Source organism: Taeniopygia guttata, chromosome 8, assembly GCF_048771995.1.
Source record: "Taeniopygia guttata chromosome 8, bTaeGut7.mat, whole genome shotgun sequence".
NCBI lineage: Eukaryota > Metazoa > Chordata > Aves > Passeriformes > Estrildidae > Taeniopygia > Taeniopygia guttata.
The window spans coordinates 30387016-30407368 of NC_133033.1; the positions used below are offsets into that span (position 1 = coordinate 30387016).

General features: G+C 55.2%; 1 protein-coding gene across 14 annotated transcripts in view; it reads right to left on the reverse strand.

The window, feature by feature from the left end:
* Positions 1 to 20353, reverse strand: part of CACNA1E (calcium voltage-gated channel subunit alpha1 E) — a 118537-nt gene that overhangs the window by 78189 nt on the left and 19995 nt on the right. For all 14 annotated transcript variants that reach the window (XR_012057229.1, XM_041717838.2, XM_072932938.1 and 11 more), the window contains exons 3-4: positions 12215 to 12320; positions 11658 to 11797 (exon numbers count right to left, since the gene is read on the reverse strand). Coding sequence is in view for 13 of the 14 variants with exons in the window: in XM_041717838.2 (XP_041573772.2) it covers positions 11658 to 11797; positions 12215 to 12320 (246 nt within the window). In the remaining variant the exon portion in view is untranslated. The remainder of the gene's footprint in view (positions 1 to 11657; positions 11798 to 12214; positions 12321 to 20353) is intronic.

Here is a 20353-nt window from a genome sequence, read left to right on the forward strand (position 1 = left end):
CTCAGGGTTGTTTGCAGCAATCCAAAAACTGAGGGAAATTGGGTCATTGTTCCACTAATTCATCTAATTACAGGCCAGAGCAGCTCTCTGGTGTGCTGAGCAATTAGCACTCTTTCTCTCACCCTCTCCCTGAGGTACAGCAGGTACCAACCTGTCCCTCCAGAAAAGTGGCTGGGTTTCCTAGGATACCCTGGCAGCTCTCACATCTGCAAACCGGGTTGTTTCAGCTCCTTTTCCCAGGCTCCTCTTCCTCCCTGCCTCCAGCAGCAGTTGGGATGCATGACCCACCACCCCCTGTGCATCACACTGCTTATCCCTGATATTTACAGGGATCTTTTACCCTTGCTGGCACTTTCCCTTTCCCCAGAGCCCTTTCCACACCCACTCTCTGTGCCCCAGCCCGTGCCCAGCCCCTGCTGCCCACAGGACTGATGGGGGAGCAGAAAAGGGACTTAATTAAGTGAGAAGCAGCCAGAGGCTGGGGAGAGCTGTGCTGTTAAATTGGTTGTAAGATCAAAATCAATAAGTATGATAAAGCACGGCCACTCGGCAGCGCGACGGAGGCAGAAGAGCCCCGTCACTTCCCACCCTGCCAGCGAGAGCAGGATACATCAGCGCTCCCCAAAATGCCAGCACAGGGCACACACTGTGCCAACACCAAGCTGGAAACCCTCCTTTGGGAATCCAGAGCTTCCCTCTGGCTGCCCTGGCAGGTCTGGGACCCTGGCAGGGGTCAGGAACCACCCTGGGCAGAGCCCCCAGAGACACTGTCTCTGATCTCTGTCCATGGAAAAGAGTTTTCAATCTTACAGGATGAATTACCAGCTCTGAGTGTTTTATATAAGTAATAATTAAATGTGGCACGGGTGCAGAAGTAAAATTTTAGGATTCTAGATTAGGGGTTCAAAGGGGACAAGATGGAGGAAATTGGGTGTGTCGTGTCCTTTTTCTCCTTCTTCATGCCCTCCATGTTTCACTGCAGTGTTGGCATTTTTCTGTCGGTTTAGGCTGGGGACACACTGTCCAACGTAGGTGACAGATATTGGCACGTTATTGTAAATCCAGCACAGGTAGTTTGTGGTATTTAATGTTTGTACCATCCCACTGAGGGCAGAGCCCCACACGCTGCCCTGCAGGACAGAGCTGCGGCAGGGCAGCAGAACATGTTAGAGATAAACAGAACAACCCTGAAACCAGCACAGACGAATTATGGCTTCTTCTTTGGCAACGGGGCAGAAAGACAGAGACTTTGTACAACCTCGGAATCATCAATACCACAGATTCCGACACTCCTTCAAGTTTTGCTCCTCACGTCCCGGCCGCTGGAGTGCCAGCAGCCTCCCAGAGGGGCAGGGACAGCCCCAGAGCAGCTCCGGGGATGCTCCGGGGATGCTCCGGGGATGCTCCGGGCGGGATGCGGGCTGCAGCCGGCACAGTCCCGCAGCCCAGCAGCAGCGGGATGTGCGGCTCTCTCCTCCTTCCCACCGCGGATCGCAGCGAGCCGCGGTCCCATCGGGATGGAGGTGGAGCCCTGGCAGGCTCCGGAGGAGCACCCGGCTGCAAAGTCCTCGGCTAACCCAGATTTGTTTGAAGGGCTCCGGAGCCGCCGCGCTGAGCCTCCAAGGCAAGGCTCGGGCGATTTCAGGGCACTCCTTCCCCGCGCTCCAAATTAGCTGCTAAGAATGGGACTCCTCTGTGGCAAGGTGACATGCTCCTTGTCCTCTCCGGGGGATGGGGGACATCACGAGCTCTTCGGGAAGGAGGTTTGGACAGATCAGCAGACCGAGGCGGTGGCACTCGGAGCTGTCACCCGAGCGGTGACAAAAAGCTGCCCCACGGGTGCCTTGCACATCCTCCTGCAGGCAGGGCACACGGCAGCTGCTCCCAGCCAAGGCAGAGCCTCTGGGCACGGGCTGAGCAGCCCCGCATCATCCTTAGACCTAATAAAGTGGCTGGGAAAAGCCAGGCAAGCTTCCAGGCACGCCAGCCTGGCTGCTGGCTGCTTTTCCCAAGCCCTTCTGTGGTTTCTGTGAAGTTACACACATCCCCTCTCCTGGATAACCAGGCACAGACAGCACGGTCACATCACTGCTGATCATAAATCCAGTGCTCTAAACACACCTTGCTGCTTTGGAATTTGCAGAATCACAGAATAACAAGGTTGGAAGAGACCTCTAAGATCATCAAGTCCAACCCATGCCCTAACGCCTCAACTAGACTATAGCACCAAGTGCCAAGTCCAGTCTTTTTTTAAACATATCCAGAGATGGTGATTCCACCACCTCCCTAGGAAGACAATTCCAGTATTTTATTATTCTTTCAGTGAAAAAGTTTTTCTTAATATCCAACCTAAACCTTCCCTGACGTAACTTGAGCATATCTCACCCGGCAATTGTTTATTAACCCTCTAGTCGTGCCTTTTATTAATAATTTTTTTTTAAACCGTATCAACCAGAACTTAGAGTTTCTGAATTAAGGTTTCTCACAGCTCCTGAGATGGGACTTGGGCTGTGACAGACCTTTGTGCTGCCACAGGGCAGCAGCTCCGGTATCTGTAGAACAATTTAAACCCTTTTTGATCATTTACAATATCCACGTCTGATGTGCTAATAATTATTCTTTATTTTTAGGCAAGGACCCAAACTAAAATTACATCTCACCATCCAAGTTATTTGAAAAAAGCTGCCAGATTTAGGCTATAAAAATCCCAATGATCTCATGCTTTTCATCATATGTACTGGAGGAAAAAAAGAAGGGGAAAAAAAAAAAGTGAAGGCGTTTTTATAGGTCACCCAGGCAAAGGGGTTAGTTTTACTTCAGAAGAAAGGGGGAAGAGAGACTTCAGGTGAAGAAAAGAGCAGAGAGGAGCTTTTGGAAGGATGCAAATGAGAGAGGAGGCAGGATGGGAAATATATGCTAATCCCCCAAAGTATAATTGAATAGCGAGCAATCACCAGCAGACAAAAACACTCTTTCAGGAGAGAAAAAAAAAATAATAATCCATTGCTTTGTGTTTGCAACCAGGATGATTATTTGATTTTATTTATTTGGAAGCTCTGGGGAGAAGGGCGAGCTCCCGCTGGGGCCACCACACCTGCGGGCTCTGCTGGGCTCAGCCCCCAGCAGCTCACAGCAGCTGAGCAGAACACACGCCCTCACCTCCAGCTGAAGACCTGCACCTTCAGATCTCTTCCCCCGAGGGTCAAAAGAAGGAAAAAAACCCCAAGAGCAATCTCATTTTAAAGGATTCCCTGCGCTTTGTGAGCGTGCAGAATAAAGCACGAGTGATGCTCGGCGACGCTGCCCACGCCAAGTCAACACTGAATTTGGGCACTATCCCACTCTACAGCAGCCACTGTGGGCCCCTGTGCCTGTGCATTGCTGGGCTCCCATCATCCCATCCCATCCCCATCATCCCATCCCATCCCATCCCATCCCATCCCATCCCATCCCATACCATCCCATCCCATCCCATCCCATCCCATCCCATCCCATCCCATCCCATCCCATCCCATCCCATCCCATCCCATCCCATCCCATCCCATCCCATCCCATCCCATCCCATCCCATCCCATCCCATCCGCAGCCCTCAGCCCTAAGGAACAGGACACGCAGCTCAGGCCACGCTGCAAAGAGCTTCACATCAGAGACTCCAAGCAAAGGCTGAACCCCAAATTTTCAGATTGACCCTCGATTCACGCCCCCCAGACCCCAAACTAAGCCCCTCTCGAGCATTCCCCTTGGGGAGCACTGCTGAAGATCACACAGACAAACTGCCCCAGCAAAGGGTGTGCTGGGTGAGAGAGGCACAGGCTGAGACAGACTAATCTCAGCCCAAAATCTGGGGCAGGCAAGGCGCTGGCTGGCATGCAAATTAATATTTATAATTAAGTGGAAGGGCCCCTGAAGGCTTGCACTGCCACCTGACTCTACGAGGGAGACTATTTCATAATTAATACACTGGTCAAACGGCTCACAGAACGCGAGTTACCTGATGAACTCACCCCGTTCCTGCCCTCTTTGGGGGTGAATCAATGGGGTGAACCCATCCCTGCCCTCTCTGCCGGCAGCATCCCACGTAGCAGGACATCCTCACAGTTCTTGGGTGCCAGCCTGGCTCGAGGCAGGGCCAGAGGGGTCAGGTCACCCAGTCTGGGGATGCCACAGCAGAGCAAAGCCTTGGGGACACCAAGGGACAGGGACACCAGGGCCAAGTCTTGCCCTTGGCACAGTTCAGAGCAACGTCAAAGCCTCCACCACCTTCGCTTGCTCTTTCTGGGTTTCAGGGCTGTGACCCAGGTGGATTGAGCTGCTGCACAGCTCCTGCTCCTGCCCCTCCCAGCAGCTTGGAGAGGTCTGGATGGCCACAAGTGGCTCCCTGAGAGGTGTGATGAGCCTGAAAGACAAAATCTGCCTTTACCAGCCTTCGATCTGGGGGGTGAGATAATCCCCCACGGCCACCCCTTCCCAGAGAAGGATTTTTGGGACATGATTGCCCTGGATCCTGTGGGGTGACCAAACCCCACGTCTCCTTCCTTCCTCCATCCCCACACTGCCTCTCAGCAGATACAGGATGTGGCAGGGTGAGAGGATGTGGATAAAACTGCATTTGCACCCACAGGAGCTGGTGGAAACCTGGTGAAAACCTAAAGGCACAGACAGCAGCCAGGAGAGCTGGCCCACAGGAGAAGCAGAGAACGGGCGAGGGCTGAGCACAGCAGGGCCTGCCTGAGCTCGTGCCAAAGGAGGGGAAGGAGGCCCCAGATCTTCTCAGCAAGGATGAGGAGGGAACAACCCACTGCCCCTTCCTCAGGCCATGCCCCCCACCCCACCTCCCCGAGCAAGGCACACGGCAGCACAAAGAAGGCAACGAGGGCATCCCGCCAAGCAGGAGCTCTGCCAGGGGGTGGGGGTGCAGCAGGAGCCCCTGGGGAGCGCAGGGGTGCCCGGCAGGGTGGGCAGTGCCCCCGGGGACCAGCAGCCAGTGGGAGGGACTGAGTCACGCTGCGGCTCCAGGAAAGCAGCGGGTGGGAAGGATGGAGCCGCGGATCGCGTGAGCGGCACGCGGGCCGGATCCTGCGCGGGGAGAAGGATCTCCCCCAAAGCCAGAGCCACAGCTCTGCCTCCCAGGGTTCAGCTTTTATGTTTTTCACATTCTGTGCTTTAGTGTGTGGGTCTGGGCTTCATATCAGGGGATGCTGAGCTCTCTGCACAGAGCAGGGAGACAAAACAATTCCTTCTCCAGCTGGGCACCAAGAACAAATGATCCAAATCTCAGGCCCAAGAGCACAAACAATGTGGGCTGAAGAGAGAAAAACAAGCAGGATGGGACTGCATGGAGTAAAGCTGTAATTAAACCATTAACTCCAATATGCTAATAGACCAAAACTTATAAAAGTATAACACCCCGTGACCAGTCATCCATTTGTGACCATTTTGAGCTGCCCAAGGTGGATCTATGGAAGCCTCCTAATAAATCCCTACTTTATTTTTTAGCTCCATCTACTCTCTGTCCTAGCTCAGCCTTCACAAGGCATCACAGACATCTCCACCCCCCATCTCCAGTAAGGGGAAGCCGTTTCCCTCCTCACCAGCCTGTCCCCTGACCCAGCCAGGGAAGCAGTGCTGCCCTTTGTGCGAGGTGCTGTCCCAGGGCCATGGCAGATGGCACATGAATCATTCACCAAGCTGGGAAATTAATTATTCATCCAAACGAAAGACCAAACATTTTACTAATTGTCCTGAAAGGAAAGGGGGTAGGCATCAGGTTGGATACTGCCAACATTCATGAAAGGAAAAGAAGGAAAGAGGGCAAAAAAAGTCTTCTCTGGTGTGATCAAAGTATTGCTGGGCTTTTGGACCTAGGGTTGTCTCCTTGCTGGTTTATCCCTATAGCACAGCACTCCTTGCAGTGGCTCAGGCTCCAGCAGGACAACCTGTCAGGATGCTGCACTTGTGCTCTGATTCCACACTTGTTCTCCAAACCTCTTATCCACTCCCCCAAGCTTCCTTGCCTGGCTCTGCCTTCCCTGGGTTAGGGAAATGCAGGTGTGAGCACCATGGGAAGAGCCTGTTTCCAGCCCAGATGTGCTCTCACCTGTGGGGCCAGCACCCCAAACCACCAGGGCATGCAGCACATCAATATTCCCTGATGCAGCTGCTGCCAGAGCCTGTTCAAGGATCCCCCTTCCACCTCTGGAAGTCTAAGATTGAAAAGAGCATCCAAACACACAGAACTGGGGTTGTGCAAGGTACACTAAATACCTGAAGGCAAAACATCCCTGCCTCTCCCACGGGGGAGCTCAGGGGGAACTGTGAAAAGGGAACTTTCCAGGACAGTCATCTCAAAATCCAGGCAGCATCAAAACCAACAAAAAAGCCAAGCTGCCCTCCTCATCCCTGGGCTCACCTTGCAACCCTGCAGCAGGGCAGGGAACACCTTCCTTGGAATGATTCCATCCTGCTTCCCACCGGCCAGAGCAGGAAATCAGGGCACAGGCATGCACAGGATTTCCCTGGGAGTTGAGTGAGAGACCAGGCTCACAGCTGCTGCTTGGCTTTGCAGGGAGAGGATGATGGATTTTGGGACAGGACTAGGAGAGCCAGGCTTTCCTGCTCTGGCTTTGCTAAGGGCATGGCAGGCAGAGCCAGCAATCCTTCACTCCCGCTTTCCCTTGGCCACACTCCACCCCACAAAACCCTTTAATGAAAACCACCGTGCCCAAGGGCTTCACAAAAGGCACCCAGGTGGAGAGGGTTATTAAACCCTCCCAAAAACCCTGACGGCAGCGCTTCCTTTTAGTGACCCTGGTGTTTTTATCCAGCTTTTACAGTGGCTGCTTCCCCAGCTCCTGAGCAGAATTACTTCACAAGGGCCTTTTGATTCCCGTTTGGATTTTTTTCCCCCATTGTGAGCAGTGTTCCCCCACCCCTTCACGTCTCACGTGTTATTGTATTACTGCTATTAAAAAAAAAAAAAAAAAAAAAGCCAATGGTGCTTTGATAATGCTCAGGCACCGGGAGTGTGTGAAGCACACACCCACCTGGATATTTGCAGAGGGAGTTTAACCCTTCCTGTTCCATCAAACAGGGTGTAGGACAAAGCAGGCAGTTGTAGGGTCCTTGTGCTCCATTCCTAATGGCATCCAGGGAGCTCATGCTGGTGGCTGAAGCTCTTTCAGCATCACTTTCTCAGAACCACCGATGAAGAGGTCACCAACCTTCCCCTGCCCTTTCTGACCATATCTGAGCCATTCTCCCTTTTGGTCCAGGTCACACTGCATCAAGCAGGTCCCAAATCCAGCCTCAGCACCCAGCTGGCTCTGGTTCTCACAGAGACAAGGTGAGCATCCCCAAACCCCAGGAGAAACACAGATGTTCCCCTCACTGGTTCTGTCTCAGAATGAGTAGAAGTATTTTATGCACACTTTCATATAAAATTATTTTTAGCTGGGGGAGAACAGACTGTTTTTTCATGTAGCAATGATGATTTGGAAACCACAGGTTACAAAGAGAGCAAGTTTACAAATGTGGCTATTAGTTCCCCAGTGGAAGCTTTAGCATCAGGGAGTTTTAGGTGGGTGTTGATTTCCACTGAGATTAAAAAAAAAAAACATTGATTTATTGACAGAAGAAGCAAACACCAGTTGAACTCTAGTCAGTGCCATCCACTCCTGCACAAGGTCCCAGGAGGCCATCCATGGGAGAAATCCCTCATTAGGCTTATGTACAGCAAGGAGAGGGTGAAGAAAGTCCCACTGCTCCCACTGCTCACAGAAATCCCTGCATGGCATCTGTGACCATGATGCCACCTGCACTAAGGATCTCTCCCATCAGATACACGGCAAAAAGTAAATCCAGAAAGTGTGGGAATCCAGGGCTTCCCTCTGGCTGCCCTGGCAGGTCTGGGACCCTGGCAGGGGTCAGGAACCCCCCTGGACAGAGCCCCCAGAGACACTGGCTGTGATCTCTGTCCATGGAAAAGAGTTTTCAATCTTACAGGATCAATTACCAGCTCTGAGTGTTTGAGATAAGGAATAATTAAGTGTGGCACGGGTGCAAAAGTAAAATTTTAAGGTTCTAGATTAGGGGTCCAAAGGGGACAAGATGGAGGAAATTGGGTGTGCCTTGTCCTTTTTCTCCTTCTTCATGCCCTCCATGTTTCACTGTGGTGTTGGCATTTTTCTGTTGGTTCAGGCTGGGGACACACTGTCCAACGTAGGTGACAGATATTGGCACGTTATTGTAAATCCAGCACAGGTAGTTTGTGGTATTTAATGTTTGTACCATCCCACTGAGGGCAGAGCCCCACACGCTGCCCTGCAGGACAGAGCTGCGGCAGGGCAGCAGAACATGTTAGAGATAAACAGAATAAACAACCTTGAAACCAGCACAGACCAATTATGGCTTCTGCTTTGGCAGCGGGGCAGAAAGACAGAGACTTTCTACAATCTCAGAATCATCAATGCCACAGATTCCCACAAGAAAGGAGCAGTAACACCCTGTGTCACAACTGGAGGGACGGGGGTGAGTGTGACACTGGCTCCCTCTGGGTCCTTCAGGGAAGGATCCTGGGATGGGTCCTGCTCACGTGGATATTTTCTCTGGCCCATCATGGGATGCACCAGCATCCAAACCCACATCACAGCCTGAGGCAGGCGCTACCCCGCACTTCCAACCACAACATCCCCTCCACCACTGCCACAACCTTTCAGTAAGCCACACAACAAGATCCCCACGGCCACCAAATCTCCCAAATCTCCATCCAGACACTTCTCCATCCGCCAAGCAGAAAGTCGGAGCTTTCAGAGGCGATCCCGAGGCTCCGCCGCCCGCCTTACGCAACCGACACAGAATGAGCCGCCAAGTGCAAACCTTCTCCCACAAGCTGTTTGCAAGTCATTTGCCAGCCAAGGATTATTTGCTGCAGGAATTTGCCAATAATTCAGCGGATTAAACAGGCGAGAGTTGCCTGCATGGGAGGCGCAGCCATGGCCCCCGGGAACAGCAGCCTTGGCAGTGCCACGGGGCAAAGGCAAGAGCTGAACAGCGCAGAGGAGCTCGTGACCTGGTGCAGCCCATCCCAGTGACCCCAAAACCAGCCCAGGGTGAAAATCCATGGGGTGCCTCCTCCACCCACCGTATGATAGAATTTGCCCTAACAGGCTGGTGAAGCAGGCACCGCTGGGATGAGGTGAAGGGGCATTCCTGGGGTTCCACTCTGCTGGAGCAAACACCAGGATCTCAGGGGGGTATAATGGTGGGGAAGCAGACACTGAGAGCTGCACCCCGTGACTGGCAGTCCTGGGGGGGACACGGGCACCTCCTGTCAGGGTGGGCAGCACGGTGCTCACAGCCCTTGGTGGCCAGTCGATTCCCTGGCACGGGGCCCGGCTCAGCCCGGCACGGAGGAGCTGGCGAGGCTCTGCCAGGGAGTGATTGCTGAGCGCTGACTCAGCACCAGCTCGGCTACAGCAGCCAGCCCAGAGCCGTGGGGAGGGCAGGAAGAGGGCCTGGTGAGCCCTTCCTCCCAGCCCAGTGCTGCCCCTTTGCCCAAAGGATGCCCAGGTCAGGATGCAGATGGGCATTTCCCAGCCCACTCAGCCCAGTGAGGCCAAGAGCTCATCTTGTTGCTCCCAAGGTGTGTCCCATGCTGTCCCCAGAGGTGTGAGCACCTTTCCCCAGCCCAGGAGCCACAGAACCCTCTCCGTGAGTCACTCTGCAGATGTGGGAGAGCAGCAGCCTCCCATGTGAGGGCTGCACCTCCCACAGGCTGCCTGTTTGCTGCCCGTCAGAAGCATCACCCACCACCAGCACACCCTCCATTCCCAGGTGGCGTGGTCCCACCCCCCAGCAAGGCCATCCAGGTCCCCACAGGACCAAGGGAGTCAAAATGTCCCCAGCCATGCTCTGCTAGAGCCTCCTCTGGTGCACAGTCCCAACCTGCACCTCTCCACCACAGACAAGCAGCCCCCAGCACACACCCCAGCAGAAGCAGGCTCTGCATTCCCCCTCCTCCTCCAAACACCCAGCCAGGTGTCACATCCCACATGGTGCCACCAGCTTGCAAGCCAAGAGTCAGGAGTGTGCAGCAGGAAGCTCTGCAGAGTCCCCAGGCATCCTGCCTGACCACCATGCCTCAGTTTCCCAGCCAGCCCTGCAGCTGCTCTGTGCCCAGCAAAGCTCACAGAGCACTCAGAGCCCCCGGCTCCATCTGTTTGTACACATCAAACCAGCTCCTCTGAGTGTGATGTTTCCATCAGCAGCCCAAAAGAAACACCCACAATCCAGGCACCACCTGCCCTGCACACAGAGAGGGGCCCAGGGAGCTGCCCTGGGTGGGCTTCTGCTCCAGTGACTTCCAGTGTTGGCTAACACAAGCCCAAATGCCCCTGCCTGTTTCTGTGTCACCAGGACAGCCCAGCACACTGCAAGCAGGACTCAAATCTGGGCCATGTCCCTGGCAGGTGACACCACCAGTCACACAAGCAGCACACGTGCAGCTCTGTGTGCTACCACCCCCAGCACCCTGCTGCATGCTGGGGTGACGAGCAGCATCACCTGGGAATGTGACCCTGCCCAGAACTCATTCCCAAACCTCCAGCACCAGGGCAAGCCTGGAAAGTGCTTGGGAAGGCAAGAGGAGATGAGATTTTCCTCTTCTCATGCAGGGTTTGACCAGAATCTCTCCCAGATCACATCCAGTTGCTTATCAGGTCATGCCATCACCGTGTCCTCACTTTGCCTTGGATTCAGGTGGGTGACAGGCCACCAAGTGAGGAAAGCTAGACATGGTGGCCTCAGAGCCAACCCTACTGCCCTTACAAGGAGCCTCATCCTGTGGGAATCCAGGGCTTCCCTCTGGATGCTCTGGCAGGTCTGGGACCCTGGCAGGGGTCAGGAACCCCCCTGGACAGAGCCCCCAGAGACACTGGCTGTGATCTCTGTCCATGGAAAAGAGTTTTCAATCTTACAGGATGAATTACAACCTCTGAGTGTTTGATATGAGTAATAATTAAGTGTGGCACGGGTGCAAAGTAAAATTTTAGGATTCTAGATTAGGGGTCCAAAGGGGACAAGATGGAGGAATTGGGTGTGTCTTGTCCTTTTTCTCCTTCTTCATGCCCTCCATGTTTCACTGTGGTGTTGGCATTTTTCTGTTGGTTCAGGCTGGGGACACACTGTCCAACGTAGGTGACAGATATTGGCACGTTATTGTAAATCCAGCACAGGTAGTTTGTGGTATTTAATGTTTGTACCATCCCACTGAGGGCAGAGCCCCACACGCTGCCCTGCAGGACAGAGCTGCGGCAGGGCAGCAGAACATGTTAGAGATAAACAGAATAAACAACCCTGAAACAGCACAGACCAATTATGGCTTCTGCTTTGGCAGCGGGGCAGAAAGACAGAGACTCTCTACAATCTCGGAATCATCAATACCTCAGATTCCGACATTGTCCCACCACCAGTGTCCACAGAAAAGCCAACACAGCACCTCCAGCACAGGCAGCCATCCTCCCCTCCCTCATCAGGACAACAAAATACCACTGACAGCAGCAAACCAGGCGCCTTCCCCACGTCCTGGAGCTCCTGCCCTCACCAGGATGAGCCCCCGAGCCCAGCCAAGCCCACCCCTGGCCCCACAGCACCCGACTCACCCGCTGAGGACCACGATGAAGTCCATGACGTTCCAGCCGTTGCGCAGGTACGAGCCCTTGTGGAAAACGAACCCCAGGGCTACGATCTTAATCCCAGCCTCGAAGCAGAAAATCCCAATGAAGTAGGGCTCTGTCTTCTCCTGCCAGAGTGAAATCAGTGAGCCAGTCAGAGGGGGAGACTGAGCAAACACAGCACCACGCATTTCACATTGGCCCAACTCGCGTCCCATCCCTCCTCCCCATGACCCACCATCTCCTTCAGGAGCTTTCCCAGCCCTTCCTCAGCCAGCAGCAGCCTCAGAAATAAACAGAGGGTGGCTATGACACGCTCAGATTGCCCAGTCCTTCCCTACCCCTTTTTAAGGGGCTTAAACCTTCCTGAACCCTTGCCACAGAGAATATGTTACAGCAGCCCCAGGAAGGCTGGAGGAGCTAGTCCCAGAGGAAACCTCCTGTCCAGACACCCCAAAATCAGAAGAAATTTCCTGGTAGGATTGTGTGGCTGCCCTTGGCTCAGCCCCCAGCCCAGCAGAGAGGGACAGACATGGGGTACTCACTAATCTCCGTGACATGGGTGTCTTGTCATCCTCAGGGAGGTGCTGCTCCAGGGCCAGCACGATGCAGTTGGCAATGATGGTCGCCAGGATCATGTACTCGAAGGGAGTGGAGGGGAGTTAAGGAGCAGAGAAGAGCTGGGTGACACCTCCAACCCTCCAGCCCACCCTTGGTTTCACCTGCTCAGCCACTGCTGCTGTTTTCCCCACGGGAACACCCACACACGAAGCCCACCTCGGTGTCGTTTGGAAATGAGGGGAGAGAGCTCCCCGAGACCTTCCTCCCTGCAGACCTGCTGGGCCTCATCACCTCCTCCCCAAGCACATGGGACATCTTTGTTGGGATGAAAACTCCCAGGGGAGAGATGCAAGGAGCCCAGAAGGTGGACACAAGGTTTGAAGTGGGACAGCCAGGCTGGGTTTTGCGTGGGAGAAGGTTTGGCATGGTCCTTGGCAGGATCTGGGAGGCTCTCCCTGGCATGGCACACTGCTGGCCAGGGATGGCATGTCCCTGTTTTCCTTCTCTTTTCCATCACCCATCAGCAGGAGATGGGGCTCAGAAAGGGGAGGTGTCACAAGGTATGGGCAGCCTTTGTCCTGAAACACCCCCAGGGGAGGAAGCACCTGCACAGCTTGAGGAGGATGGAGCTTCCCTTGTAAGTCCTGGGGATCTAACCTGGCCCAGTCCACCTTGTGCCCTTGCCAAGCACCCTGTGGGCAGCAGGAGGAGCCCAGGTGGCACTGGGAGCTGCAGAGCACTTGGCTGAGCATCCACAGCTCCAGGTACTGATGGCACCGGGGTCTGAGCTTCAGTTCAGCCAGGGTGGAAACTCCCTGTGAAGATATCCCAGCTCAGCCACACCCCAGCAAGACCCAAGGGGCAGCAGCACCTTGTCAAGAGGATCACAAAGGTTGGACCTTTATGAGCAATCCTAAATCCTACATGCATGTCTATGTCTTACACAACCCTTCCCCAGGAGCCACCCTGAGCCAGGAGAAGTGGCAGCAGGTGCTGGTGTGTGAGGAGCTGAGGAAGGAAAGAGCAGGTTGGTGCCCAGGAAAGCACCCTAAACTCAGCTTCCTCCTGCCTTTTGATTCACGGGATGGAGGCAGGGACACGGAGCTCTCTCCTGCCTGGCCCAGGGCCGAGCTCTGAAAACAAAGCACTTCCAAATGACAGGATGGCCGTATCTTTCCAACTTCCCATCCATCTTTCCCAATTCTTCACAATAAAAGCCCTGTTGTCCTCTATAATTGAATGGGGAGCGATACAGCAGCGGGCAGCACACCCCTGATTCTGCTCCCTCCTTGCCAAAACAGCTCTATTACTGTGACCACTGGCACCAGCAGCCACCCAGGCAGAGCACTGCCACCTTCCCTTGTGGAAAGGGGATGTGATCCCACCTGGGATGGATTTGCCCATGAAAGAATTGTCCACATTCCCACCATCCAAAGCTGGCTAAGCCCTTCCCCACCACACCAGGCTTCTCCACACACAACACCCTCAGGCTGACATGTTTCAGGCAAGGAGGTGCCCATCAGCTTTGGGAAAAGGGGTGACTTTCTTTTCCAGCCTCATCTTTTGGCCACTAACTACAGTGAAATGCTTTCAACCAGTGGCCCTGAGCCCCCAGGCAAGAGAAGACACCTCAGTGCCAACCATGGGAATGCATGAAGTGACCCCAACCCGGTGACGGTGGGCACGCTGGCAATGGGCACAGAAACAGGTCCCCAGAGGGATGACCAGGAGAGGCAGCCAGGGAGAGCCTGTGGGAGCTGGGATGTATTTAACTCGGTAGGAAGAAGAGCCAGGAAAGATACATCCAAGGCATTTAAAAAGCCACTCAGTGAAATTAATGGTTGCTACGTTGGAGGCAAACCCAAAGAGAGAGGCTGCAGAGCTCCCTGCTGCTGGCTCAGAGCTCGCTGCCAGCCAGGCACGGGCAGGAGCAGCTCCCTGTGCTTGGGGAGGGGGCCAGACTCCAAAAGTTTTCCTCTGAGGCTCAACACAAGCGAATATTTCCCCGCATGGCTCAGGCAAAGCCCTCTCCCTCATCCCGCCCCAGGCCGAGCGCTCCAGCCGACCGCAGCGCTTGGCCCTGCGCCACCAGCCTCTTTGGGATCTTTTTGTATCATTTTCCTGAAAGTCTGCGAGCAATTAGCACCGGCTTAAGAGACAAGCAGCGTGTCAGTGGGGCGAGGCAGCAGCTCCCCAGGCACCAGGCACATTTGCCTAGATGAGAAGTGTGGGAACGACGGCGTGGAGCGTCCGTCTGTCCATCCCAGCGCGGCTCAGCCTGCCCAGCATCCAGCACTGCTCCCTGCCACAGCCACTCTTCCCCTGGGAGAGACACCCAGCTGGGAAAAACCCAACTGCAGCAGCGTGGGAGCCCTGCTCAGAAGGGCCTGGGGGGCTCAGGACCACCTGGCCCCAACATCTGCTTCAAGGCACAAAGACAATGCACATCTGTCACGCTCCTGCACAGGGCCACGTTCCTGCTGCACCTCCAGCAAGTGGGTGAGCACATATCAGCAAGTCAAGGAATGGTTTGAGTTGGAAGGGACCTTAAAGACCACCTCGTTCCACCCTGTCATGGACAGGAGTGTCTCCCACCAGGCCGGGGTGCTCAGAGCCCCGTCCAAGCTGAGCCTGAAAGGGCAATCGCTCCCCAAAGCACTGACCTAAGCACGAGGTCACTGCCAAAAGTGATTCCCCAAACCCCACTGGGCCAGTTTCTCCAGGAGCTGAGCCTGGGTTATCACATCCAGAGCTGTGTGAGAAATCAACCCCATGGAAACCAGCCCCCATAGCTCCAGCTGTGCCAGGTTTTGAGTTCCAAGAGGAAAAGAACCTCCCAAGGGACAGCAGGAACATCTGGCTGAAGTGAGGGATATTTTATCTCCACTCTTTACTTCTGCCAAGCAAGCATCCTCCCAGTCAGGGCCATCGGACAACCCTCTATCAGTGCTTTGTTTTCTCCCACATCAGATGAATTATTACAAAACCTCTCAGCCACCCAAAATGCAAAGTAGCCCTCACCTCCCTCCAGGCCAGATAATGAGGGCCTATCTCCCTCCAGCCTTCTCCTCCTCCTCCTCCTCCGTCTGGCTTCTCCTGGAGGATCATTAGGGAGCTGATAAAAATAGGTTTTCTTATTGATTTATCTCCTTTACCCAATGCTCTCTCCCCTGCACCGTTGACTTGTTTCCTTAGCAACTGGGCCGATCCCTGTGCACGCCACACCTGCAGCTCCACGCTTCCCTCACAGCACCTTTGAGGTGGGGACAGTGACCCCAGGCCATGGGGACACCCTCCAGGCCACCTGGAGCAGGTACTGTGGGCCAACCCCATGCCTGGAGCTGGAGCTCCTTGGCAGGTCTATCAGGAAAATCTTCCTGCTGTGACCTTCCTCTTCACCTTCCTCACTAGCCAGAAGCCCAAACCAGCCCACCCAGAGCACCCACCCAGCTGAGGCAGGGAGTGAGCCCAGCTCCAGTCCCCGGAGATGGGTTTGTGGTGCTGGGTTTGTGGTGCTGATGGGACATTGACACAACCTCCACAGGAGGCTGGGTACAAGATAAATCCTTCCCCAGGCAGGAACAGGAGCTATGGACACATCCCCTCCATCCCACCCCTTCCCAGTCCCTCCTCTCCACTCCTGGGCAGGCAGTGGGGAAGGAGCAGAGGAGCCAGAGGAGTGAGGCCTCGGGGAATCCTACCTTCCAGTGCCACCAAAAGAGCAGGAGCAACTTAATCCCTGCCCACACCTGCATCAGCCAGGTTCCAACATCCCCTAGAAAGTCATGTCTGTATTTCCCACCTCTCCCCACACCTCCCTGGGGACCTGCTGCCCCAAAGGGCATGCCCTGCTCCTCACGTGTCAATGAGAAAAAGCCTCACTTCCTATACCTGTGGATTTCATCTTGCTGGTCCCGATCCCAGCACTGCTGCCTGTCCCACACAGACGTGGCATGACAGCGCCAAAGATCCACATCTTCAGCATCCACCCTTAGGATGCCCCAATCCTCCTCCTCTCAGCTCCATGCCCCAGCAGGAAAGAGAGCACCCTCTCTCTAAGGCTGTTTGCACAGAATCGTGGAACAGTTTGGGTTGGAAGGGACATTAAAGTCATCTGCTTCCACCCCCCTGCCACGGGCAGGGACACCTTCCACTAGACCAGGTTGCTCAGAGCCCCATCCCATCAGACTTTGAACAATTCCAGGGAGTACACAGTCTCTGTGGGCAAGTGAGGTTATTGGTTTCCAAGAAAAAACCGAAAGTGCCAAGTAGAGCAAAGTTTGGGAGTGGCCCTAATTCAACTCTGGGATTCCCCATCCCCACTGTACCTCCCTGCTTGTCCCTGAGGACACGAGGGATTTCCCTCCTCTGATAAGACTATCCACAGACTTGTGGCCCCTCTGTCTCTATCCCTGTGTCCTGCCACCCAGTGCTCCCAGCCCATCCATGCTGGGTGGGGGTTGACAGAAAGCAACATCCAGACCCTAAATCCTGGAACACGAGCCAGCTGCTGTGTGCCTGCTACACAGAGGCTCAGGAGAGTGAACACGGGCTTGGGTTGTGTGCTGTGTCCTGGAGCGTCCAGCCTGCCTCAATCCCCCTGCACAGACACCGCAGACCACCCTCCCTCTCTGCAGTCACAGCTGTTGCTGCTTTGATGGCTCCAAAATGCAGTGGTTTGGTTCCCACGGAGGGTTAAAATGAAGGCAGTGACAGCCAGGAGTCCAGCAGGGCAGAGCTGCCCACACTGCTCCCATAGGGATGCAGGATGCAGGATGTGGGATGCCTGCCTGCCACGTGCAAACAGCTCCATGGAGAAGCGTCTCCTTCTCCCCCACCTCACCCTGGAAATCAAATCTCTCTCCTCTCCTCCTCCTTTTTTTTTTTTTTTTTAAACAAAAAAGGACCACATCATGTGATTTTCCTGCCTTAACATCAGTTTTTTAACTTTGGTTGCCACAGCAACAGGATGCAACTTGGCATCACCATGACAACAGCTGCCTCTGTTTAAATTCACCATCTGACAGGCAGCCTCGCTCTCCCCGGCTGTCAAAAAAGATGGACCTGCCATTACACCTACTCGCCCCTCCCAAAAAAAAACCTTTCTAAAATCTGATGAATGGAGGGCACAGAAAACAGGCTGGAAGCAGGAGGAGGGGGAAATGTTCTTGAGGAGGGCAAGGATGGTGCTGCCCAAGGATGGCACGATATGGCACAGGCTCTTCCCTTGGGAAGGCGAGGCCTGCCGGAATTTTGGCCCAGGAAAAGCCAAAGCGCAGGAGGTGCTTGGCCAGGTGGGGTGTGACAGCACCAGGGTCCCCAAGGGGCACCGCCCACGCAGCATCAGGTCACAGGGAGAGTCACAGTGAGCAAAATGGCTCAGCCACTCGCAGGTGTGCTTCCCATGGAGCAAAATCCTCCTGAGCGTTGGGATGGGGTTCTGGGGGCACTCCAGCTGCTCTAGGCCAGCCCAACGCCAGAGTTGGTCCTCAAAGGGGATGAGATAGGTGAAATCCCTCACCACAGGGAACATGGACATCCTCTTTCCCTGCCATACCAGGGGTGGGTGCAGTGCACAGCCTGCAGCCAGATGCTGTCCTTGGGGACACAGCCAGAGCCACACAATGTCATTTGGCCTTCCTGGGGCGGGAGAGGGATCTTATCCAGGTCAAATGTGATTAAGCGGATGAGGAACGGAGCAGATATAGATGAGCTGCAGCCCATCTCGTATCCTAACTGAATTGGAGCCTTCCAGGCAGCCAAACAAATGAAATCAGGGTGAAAGGCCTGGCCATCAGCAGGAGGAGAGCAGGCAAGAGGACAAGGCTGCCTTTCCCAAGGAGAAGAGAAGGAGATGTTGCCTACAGCCAGAACAGCAGCTGCCCCATGGTTGGGGCAGAAGCAGTTCTAAAAGAGCAGCTCCAGTGGAGGCAAAGCACTTTCCAGAGAGGAGCTCGGCAAAGGCTTGCCTCCCATGGAGCTGCATCCCAATCCCAGTTGCTCGTATTTCTCCTCCTTCTCCATGCATCATCCCTATTTACACTGGGAAGCCAAACTGCAGAGGCTGCTGGTTATAATTACACAGTTACCCAGCAGATATCCAGGCCTGAATCACCAGATATTTTTAGCCCTATTACCTAGTCAACCAGAGCTGGATGAAGAAGAGCCTCCACTCCGCCCTGTGCTCCTCTCCAGCCCCTTTGGCTTTCCTCAGCACTGACCCACAGCACCAGGACTGGCCCTCCCAAGGCCAGCAGCTCCTACTGACCGTGGCCAAGATCCAATGCTCTCCTCCCCAAAATTCCCTCACCCAGGAGTGATGCCATGGGCTCCAGGCCAGGCAGCTGAGGTGCTCACATGGTTTTCCTGGCCCTACCAAAAGGCACCAGCTGCCTGTGCCAGGGTACAACTACAAGGATGGGAACAACTGGCTGGGCCAACCTAAAGTCATCACCAGAAGGCCTTGCCCGTTCCCAAGCCCTCAAAACTCCAGTGGTGCAGAGAACCAGCCAGGGTGGATGCGTTTTTCTGGGAAAGAGATGGCAGTGGGGGGGGAAGTAGGCAGGAACACTGAGCTCCCGCGCCTGGAGCACGCCTGTTCCCAGCACTCACATGGGAATATGTCACTTACTTCTGGAAAAAAAAAACCACAAAATGAGCCCATCTCTCTCATGCATTGCAAATTCCAGGGGAGAATAATGCTGGGGAGTTCTGCTCATGTGGTGGTGGTGGTGGAGCTCCAGTCTCTAGGAGACAGCGGCTGCCTGGAGATGAGACATCACGCCGGCACGGGACCCCAGCCCACGCCGGGAGTGCCGGGCAGCACCCCAGCTCCTTCTGCCTCCCAACAAAAGCCAGAGGGGCGAGAGCCCTCCCACACTACGCTGGAAAAGCACAGGAATAATTTGGCATATTCTGGAAAAGCAGGCAGCCGGCCTGGCCGCTGCCCTGCAGTGCTCTGCGCTGAGCCACCACGGCCCCGAACTCGCCACCGCAGCCTCCCACCCCATGGGCGCTGCCAGGAGGGGCAGATTCGGGGATGCCAAGGGGAATTCAGCCCCTCCAAGCCAGCCCTTCACACCCAGGTCACCTCCTCGAGCCTGGAGATGTCACAGCTCCCCAGGCAGGACCGGTTCCTGCTTGGCAGAGGTTTGACCTGACGTGTCAGAGCTGCAAAGGGACGATTCCCCCGTCATGCTCTGCAGGGCGGGTGACCTGTCCTGCATCCCTGGGCCTCACCAGAGGCTTTCCCCTGAGGTACCTGTTGCACCAAACCAAGGCATTGCTGCCTGGCACCAGGGAAAGCTCTCCCGTGCCCACCAGAGGAGCCAGGAACTCCACCAACAAGTTGCAGGGAGAGAAAGCGGCAGCAGCAGGAGCTGCATGGGATCACTGCTGCAGAGCAACGCACGGGGAGGCTCCTACAGCCACAGCGTGGCCACGCTGAAGTTTTCAGGCTCAGATCCTCCGTGGGGGCAAAGCCCTGGAGGTGTCTGGGGGGCAGCAGGCAGCGAGCCCGGGCGGGTGTGGGGCTGAGAGCTGTGGTGCTGGGCAGGAGCCAAGGCACCCAGGGGCACCCACAGGGAGGGTGGGAGGAGAGAGAGGTGCGTGGGGAGGTATGAAAGGATGGAGGAACAAGGGGAGGAGTGGGAGAGATCTGCACCCTCCACCCTGCGCTAGGAGAGGGGTCTCTGGCATGAAATCGTGGCTCCCTGTGCCAGCCTCCCCAAAAAAGGCCATGGGGCACAGCCAGAGGTTTCCAACATCCTTCCCTCTGCCGCAGGGAGGGGGCAGTCGGTTCCCAGAGCCACCTTGGGGGGCCGGGGGCTGCAGGGCGAGGACGGCTGTGCCCCTGGCAGGCGTGATCTGCAGCAAAGAGGGCACATGCAGGAGGGACAGAGCCACCACCCAGCGGGGACTGGAGATTCATGGGGCTCCCAGGTGGCTCAGGGTGGGGTGGGGTGACAAAACTCCACAAGACATCGAGGCACAGAGAAAAGGCCACTACCTCCCACCTCCCCAGGCACACACACAGAGCATCCTAAAGCACGCAGGGATCAGAGCACCCGGCCCTATTAGCGTGGGGAGCTAATAAATCCAAGCCTCAGGAGGGGCTGGGGGAC